The sequence below is a fragment of the Macrobrachium nipponense genome, chromosome 13 (assembly GCF_015104395.2).
Source record: "Macrobrachium nipponense isolate FS-2020 chromosome 13, ASM1510439v2, whole genome shotgun sequence".
Classification (NCBI taxonomy): Eukaryota; Metazoa; Arthropoda; class Malacostraca; order Decapoda; family Palaemonidae; genus Macrobrachium; species Macrobrachium nipponense.
The window spans coordinates 21,467,120-21,474,373 of NC_087206.1; the positions used below are offsets into that span (position 1 = coordinate 21,467,120).

The window sequence follows — 7,254 nt, forward strand, 5'->3', positions numbered from 1 at the left end:
AAATGAAAAAATGAGGAAATGAAGAATGTCTAGTGGATGATTTGCTCGATATTTTTGATTAATTTTCAACAAAAGAATAGAAAAGAATTTTATTTACCGTATTTTCATGAAATAAAATGAGAGATTGTTTTTCAAAATTTCATTTTTGAAAGATTAAGACAATTTTATTTTAATTTCCAACAAAAGAATCTATTTAGTTTAATTGCAAATATGAAAGATTTTTCGGAAGTTTACGTTTGAAACAATTGATTTTCAAAACAATTATATATACTATGGTTTAAAAAAGAAACTGAAAGATTTGTTTAAAAAATTAAAATATTTTCACTAGCAAGATAGCCCAAGCAGGACCAAAAAAACTGTAGGTAAGTAATCATTATAAATGTTTTTATTGATATTATATATATATATATATATATATATATATAATATATATATATATATACAGTATATATATATATATATATATATATATATATTATAAAAATAAAAATTGGGCTACTTTAACTCTAAATTTGCGATTTTTTGGAAGCGTTTGGCTACTTTTTGAAAACAATATATCTGGCAACCCTGAGTTCGCGGGTCGTGTGCGTGGCAGTGGAGGTGAAGCGGTCCCCCTGGTTGTCATGCTTTCTGCCGCGGAGGGGGAAAACGTGTCGTACGGTCTACTATGAATTACGAATCCTTAGTAAAGGGTAACCTTTTTACCTGCGGACGGTTCGATTTCCTCATTTCATATTTATGTGCGATGAGAAACGACGCCCTGGTGGCTACTCAGTGTGCTCTCTCTCTTTCTGTAGTGTTTGTTACCTTCGGCTAAGCCAAATTATAATGTCCTACCAAAACCTCTTCGATAAATACGGAATTATAGCGTGAAATCGAAAGCTTAGTTGGCTATACTCAATTTTAGGAAGTAAACAAAAACGCTTTCTATCAAGGAAAATATAGTAATTTAACTTTTTATTCAGTTGAAAATGAACGAAAATCATCATCCACAGGTTAAAGTAAAGACTAACACAGCTTGGCAATTTACCAGTATGACTAAAACGGCATTGGATTCCGGCGCACGCAATGCAGTAAGCTATAAAAGTCATTCGGCTTCGTGTAATGACTTATATCCTCCTAATGAGCCATTAGGCATAATTCAAGGACGATTCTTTTAGTATTTTAGAGGAACAAACATTGAGAAACTAGTTAATGAATTTGGGCGTTCTCAGAATATTAGTTTGTTTTTGTGTATATATAAATAAATATTCAAGTTCTGTGATAAACATTTCAATACATTCACAGAATATTCACTCTAGTATAGGTAAAATGAAGTATCAGGTAATATTTTTAATATTTCATCGTCATTAATTTTTCTGGCCGTGGCAATAACGCTATGGATCTTTACTTATTTCACAAAATCCTTAATCTTTTATTTTTCGGAACATTTGGTTGACATTCCTTCTCTAGGTCAAAATGATACCATTACCCATATTAATTGCGTTGTCCAGTAAACTGATGATAAAAAAATTATAATATTGCTGCTCATCACAGATGACGGTAATATTTCAGTTGAATATAGTATGATAATAACCGTGACATTACGTAAAATAATTTAGCATTTACAGTCATCCGTTGTTTGAAGCTACCTTGTTGTGCATTGATTATACATAGTTACACATCAAATATTGATATGCACGAAAATACTGAGAAAAAAAAAACGTACGCACACACTCCCACACACACATACCTTTCCAACACCTCTTCCGATCAATTCAGGCTCTCTCTCTCTCTCTCTCTCTCTCTCTCTCTCTCTCTCTCTCTCTCTCTCTCTCTTTCGCTTGTTCTCGGAATGTCTCATCATTTTTCACCAGCCTATGATCCTCCATTCTCTTCAAATGACGAAAGTATTCCGATCCATTTTTTTCACCTTTTTAAACTTCTTTATATTATTGTCTTTAAAGGTTTCTCACTCTTTAAAGAAACTGTTATTCGCCAATATTGCTCATATTTCTACAAATTCCGCCTCTACCCTATTGGTTGCATTCAACATTCGACACTTCACTTCCATAAAAGAGATGTTGGTTCAGTTCAATCTTCATATAAATCTTGGTTCTTGCTTCTCTTCCGAATCTTACTCAAAACTCGTGCGACCTTCATTGATTCACCTTTTCTCTCACCCCACCATCACCCTTGCATTTCGTCATATCACCCTTTATATGTTAAATGATGTTAGCATTCACTTTCATGGTTCTCCACTTGTAAGCTCTTGCAAACCCTTCCACTAGTCTGCAGCGTCTATTTTCTGCCATTTAAGAGTAAACTATCGTCTGAGAATATGTCATTCCACACTCCACTCACGATCCGCTCCCCCCCCCCCCCCACCCCCCCCCTTCCCCCTTTATTTTCTGGTTCACAAAATTTTTGCTTTTCCATTTCCTCAATCTTTCCATTTTTTCTTACTATGCTCCTGTGTATATATATATATATATATATATATATCTATATATATATATATATATATATATATATATATAATATATATATATATATATATATATATAATATATATATATTAATGCGTGGTGCATACGTATATATATATATATATATATATATATATGTATGTATATATATATATATATATATGTATATATATATATATTATATATATATATATATATATATATATATAATGGGTGTGTGTGTGTGTGTGTGTGTAAGTTGTGTGTGTGTACACTTCATTATATCATTTCGTATATTCAGCTTTGCTATGCGTAGCTTGAGTCAAGAGGAATAGCTTAGAGCTAGTTCTCAAATGTGCGAGAAGGAAATATTAATTAGATTAGAAAACGAGGAAAGCCTAAGCCAAACCAATGCGGGAGATTCCCTCGATTTGTATATACATTATTAATCAAATAAAATCCCAGAAATGTTTTCGTATATGTTCTCACTTAGTTAGCCAAGATTCTCAACGTGACTCGAACCATTCTATTTTATCAGCATTCCTTTTTATGACTATTTAATTATTTATTTATTCATTTGGAGGGATGACAACATAATTTCTTAAGGACCAGAACTTCAATTCAGCTGGATACAGACAAGGGTTCAATGCCCAGGAATTTTCAGATATTGGACAATTGATTGCAAGATAAGGCAGGATTGCTGGACCCATTTGCTAATGCTCTCGACTACCAGTATTTTCATAATGAAAGTTTATAAACTAATGCATTAATGTATATGTTATTTACACTTGTTAACTGAGAATTCGTTAAAGATTTTAGTCCTGCAGGATTTTTCTAACTGTAAGTATTGCAATTATCATCAGCTTTTCATGAACGCTTGTCATTGACAGAGGACAAATCTGTAACTTCCTAAGAAACGGTTTCGATGTGCCAATGGTACATATTTTCTTAAAAGTACTGTCTTTAAACATTGAGCGCCTAGACTGTTTGTTACAGTCTGTTTTCCTCTTCAAACGGGTAACTGATGCTTCTCAGGCGTCTGCTAAATCCAGTTTCTGCAACTTGTATTTAGATAAACAACACTTTCGATGCATTTACCACTAAAAAGGTCATTTGTTTATGAACCATTTATTTGTAACTAGTATCCTCTTACTTCAAAGGTTACGTATTGGTTTAGGAATCTTGCTATGTGATTACTCAAGTGTTAATTTCCAGAGGTTTAAACTGAAATGAAAATAGTTTTTGACAGTTTTATTAGATGAATTTCAAAAAATATCTACAGTAAAATTGACATTATAAAACAGTAATGTGATTTGCCAGATCAACTGTGAATTAGAAATGTACTGAGAAACAACAACAAGTATTAATGTAATACTTTTATGGTAGGTGATAAATCTATAAGGTTATTCAACACACTGAACAATAAATTTTGCAGCAACAACAATACACGCAGTATTAGGAATGTAAGCAGTTTCAACAACGAAAGCAAAATACTTATTGTATTATCTTACAAGACATATATATAAATATATTGGTATAAAAATAAGTACGTTTATCATCTTCGTGGATATATAAAAAAATGCTCTTATCCATAGTTTTAAAACAATGCCACTTTTCTGTAATTCCGAGCAGAACACTGTTGAGATCCTGTCCACCTTTGTTCTTTCCTCTTTCATTTAAGAAAAGTCAATACATCGTGTAATTTACTTAATATGAACCATTAATATAATGGAAATGTATATCACTCTTATCCACATCAGCAAAATCTATTCCACTGGACGAAAGGATTGCATAACTTTATCAGCGTAGGTATTCGTGCTCCTGGATAAAAGGCGAGCACATTCTCCATCCCGAGTACAGTTAATGAAGAGACAGCTTAAGGGTCGAGTTATCAATGATATCAAAAGAACGAATCTATTTGTTTTCTGAGGATTCTTGATTGGAAGTATGGGCGAGGTCTCTCTGCGTAGGCGACCTGAAGTTGACACGCTAGAAGAGTGAGTGTTACTTTGGTTCCTCATCAGGAGCAGGAACTTTAGTTGAAGCCTCTTCTTCAGAAGCAGGTGCATCACTTGAAGGTTCTGCTTTAGGTAAAGGAGTGTCGCCTGTAGGTACTTCTTCAGGGGCAGGATTGTCATCTGAAGGCTCCTCATCCGGAATGGGAGTTTTGCTCGATGGTTCCTCCTCATTAGCAGGAATACTGTTCGCAGGTTCCTCCTCATGTACAGAAGTAGTAGCTGAAGGTTCCTCTTCAGGAGCAGGAGTGTTACTTGACGGTTCCTCCTCAGGAGCAGGACTGTTACCTGAAGGTTCCTCTTCAAGAGCAGAATTGTTACCTAAAGGTTCCTCCTCAGGAGCAGGAGTGTTACTCGAAGGTTCCTCCTCAGGAGATAGAGTGTCATTTGAAAGTTCCTCTTCAGGAGCCGGAGTGTTACTTGAAGGTTCTTCTTCAGGTGCTGGAGTGTTACCTGAAGGTTCCTCCTCAGGAGCAGGACTGTTACTTGAAGGTTCCTCCTCAGGAGCAGTATTATTATTTGAAGGGTCTTCATCAGGAGTAGGGCTGTTTCCAGAAAGTTCCCCTTTAGGATCAGAAGTTTCCTCCTCAGGAACAGGCATATTATCTGATGGTTCTTCCTCGGGACCAGGTATATTATCTGATGGTTCCTCGTCAGGACCAGGCATATCACTTGAGGGTTCCTCGTCAGGTGCAGGAGTGTTACTTGACTGTTCACCTTCAGGATCAGGAGCATTACTTGCAAGTTCCTCTTCTGGGGCAGGTGTTTCACTCAAAGGTCCTTCCTCAGGAGCAGGAGCATTACTTGAAGGTTCCTCCTCGGGATCAATTAGAATATAGTTTGAAGGTTCTTCTTCTAGAGCAAGGAAGCCGCCTGAAGGTTCTTCATTAGGATCAGGATAATCAATTGAAAGGTCTGCCTCAGGTGAAGGGGTAGGAGAAATAGGTAAAGTTTCCAAATTAGATAAAGTAGTGCTGAGAGAAGGTTCTCCTTCTGACAGAGTGTTGCTTGAAGGCTCTCTATTAGAATCAGGAATATTACTTAAAGGTTCTTCTCCAGGCAAATGAGAGATCCATGAGGGCTGTTCATCAGGAGATCTAGGCTTAGCTGAAGGTTCTTCTTCTTGGAGAGTCTGCAAATTCCGTTCATCAATTATCGGATTATTTGAAACCATCCTCCTAAGGGGAGGCTGAGGATGTGCCACCTCTCTGTTAGAACGAGGACGATGTGTACGCACTTCGTCGGTTGAAAAGTCGTAATAGTAACGCTGCCCATTTGGAGAATGAGTATAACCTAATTGCTTACCCATAGAAGGAGGGTAATATGGCTTACTTATGGGTTGAGCATCAGGAAGGATATGCAAAGGTTGTTCACGAAGAATATGGTTATCTGAGGCTATTCCAGAAGGAGAAAAATTGTTACGCAATTGTTGCTCGCTAGGAGGCAAAAGGTCATGCGAAGGCGGTTCAAGAAACGACCGAGAACGCAAAGGACCTGTAGTGACAGAAGGAGGCCGACGTGAGCGCAAGTCGTCCGTTGAAAAATCATAATAGAAAGGCTGAGGCTGCCCGTTTGAGGAATGATTATAGTTAAAACGCTGCCCTACAGAAGGAGGGTAGCGTGGCGGGTATACAGCAACAGAACGAAGGTGATTCAACGGAGCCCTGGGGGGAGTACTAGTGTAACTCACGGGTGGTACACTCTGGGAGTTTTGATATTCCATTACTTGTCCGTCTAGGGTGTGACACACTGTATTACGATGACACCTCATTGGTGTCACACCGTGCGTCTGTTCTGGAGCAGTTGTAGGCACGTATGACTGGTCTCTGCTCAGAAGCTGATCCTCGTCGCGGTATGGGGGACTGCAGTGGATGACGTGACGACGAAGGTGGCTGCTAGAGATCACGCCTTTGTATCTCTTCTTGGTGTAATACGCCAGGGAGATGCATAAGATGAGAAACAAAACTGTAAGGAAACATTACCATTATTCTGTAGCAGTGGCATTCCTCAACAGATAGCTTAAATTTAGAAAAGATAGGTTCCCTTAGAGAACTGATGTTGTGGAATATATTATCATACCAAATATGAAATTAGTTACAGTATGCTTAATATCTGGACAGATATGATCTGTGTGTAATTAATATTAAACTAATAATTTTATCAGAATTTCATACTGCCAGTCGAAACAGTTACTGCTATTGCCAATACGCAAAAACTAAAACGAAAAATCGATATACAAACTTAAATTACCTCCAACTATCATACAAATTATTCCTCCAGCTAAAAGTCCAGCAGATTTCTTCTCCATGACGATTTCATTAGAGGAATTTTGTACATAGTCCACGCGCTCAGAAACCGCAATCATGATGATTCCACCAATTGCCAACAGTATTCCGAACACGCCTGAATTTATTATCAGGGGTAGAGTCCAGATAAGTCCTATCACCTGCAATTATGCAATGGTATAACATTTATGAATAGGTGTGGAAATACATATCATTGCACTACAAAGTTATATATGCACCATTGTCAAAAAGTCAGTCAGCTTCTTGTTTATATGAAATGTTTGTGAAGCCCATATAAATTATTGAAGGAATACTGGAATTAATTAATGTTTTCTCGCCCTCTTAACAATAAATATATTACGTAGACATCTTCGAGCTACAGTGTCAAATAAAAACTACTTGTATTTTGAGTACACACACAAATATACACACACATATATATATATATATATATATATATATATATATATATATTATATACATATATGTATGTATATAACACATACA

At 36.4% G+C, this 7,254-nt stretch overlaps 1 protein-coding gene across 1 annotated transcript; it reads right to left on the bottom strand.

Annotated features, from left to right (window-relative positions):
* Window positions 1–3,761: 3,761 nt before the first annotated feature.
* LOC135225437 (cell surface glycoprotein 1-like) lies at window positions 3,762–6,903 on the bottom strand. The gene is made up of 2 exons (XM_064264761.1): window positions 6,713–6,903; window positions 3,762–6,427 (listed from the first exon to the last, which is right to left on the bottom strand). The coding sequence occupies exons 1-2, from the start codon at window positions 6,825–6,827 to the stop codon at window positions 4,452–4,454; spliced, it is 2,091 nt and encodes a 696-aa protein (XP_064120831.1). The 5' UTR covers window positions 6,828–6,903; the 3' UTR covers window positions 3,762–4,451.
* Window positions 6,904–7,254: the final 351 nt, after the last annotated feature.

Excerpts from the sequence above, each read along its gene's own strand:
- LOC135225437 (XM_064264761.1), bottom strand. The coding sequence starts at position 6,827 with ATGATTGCGGTTTCTGAGCGCGTGGACTATGTACAAAATTCCTCTAAT. Across the intron at positions 6,428-6,712 it reads AATTTGTATGATAGTTGGAG|TTTTGTTTCTCATCTTATGC; the intron begins GTAATTTAAGTT and ends GTTTCCTTACAG.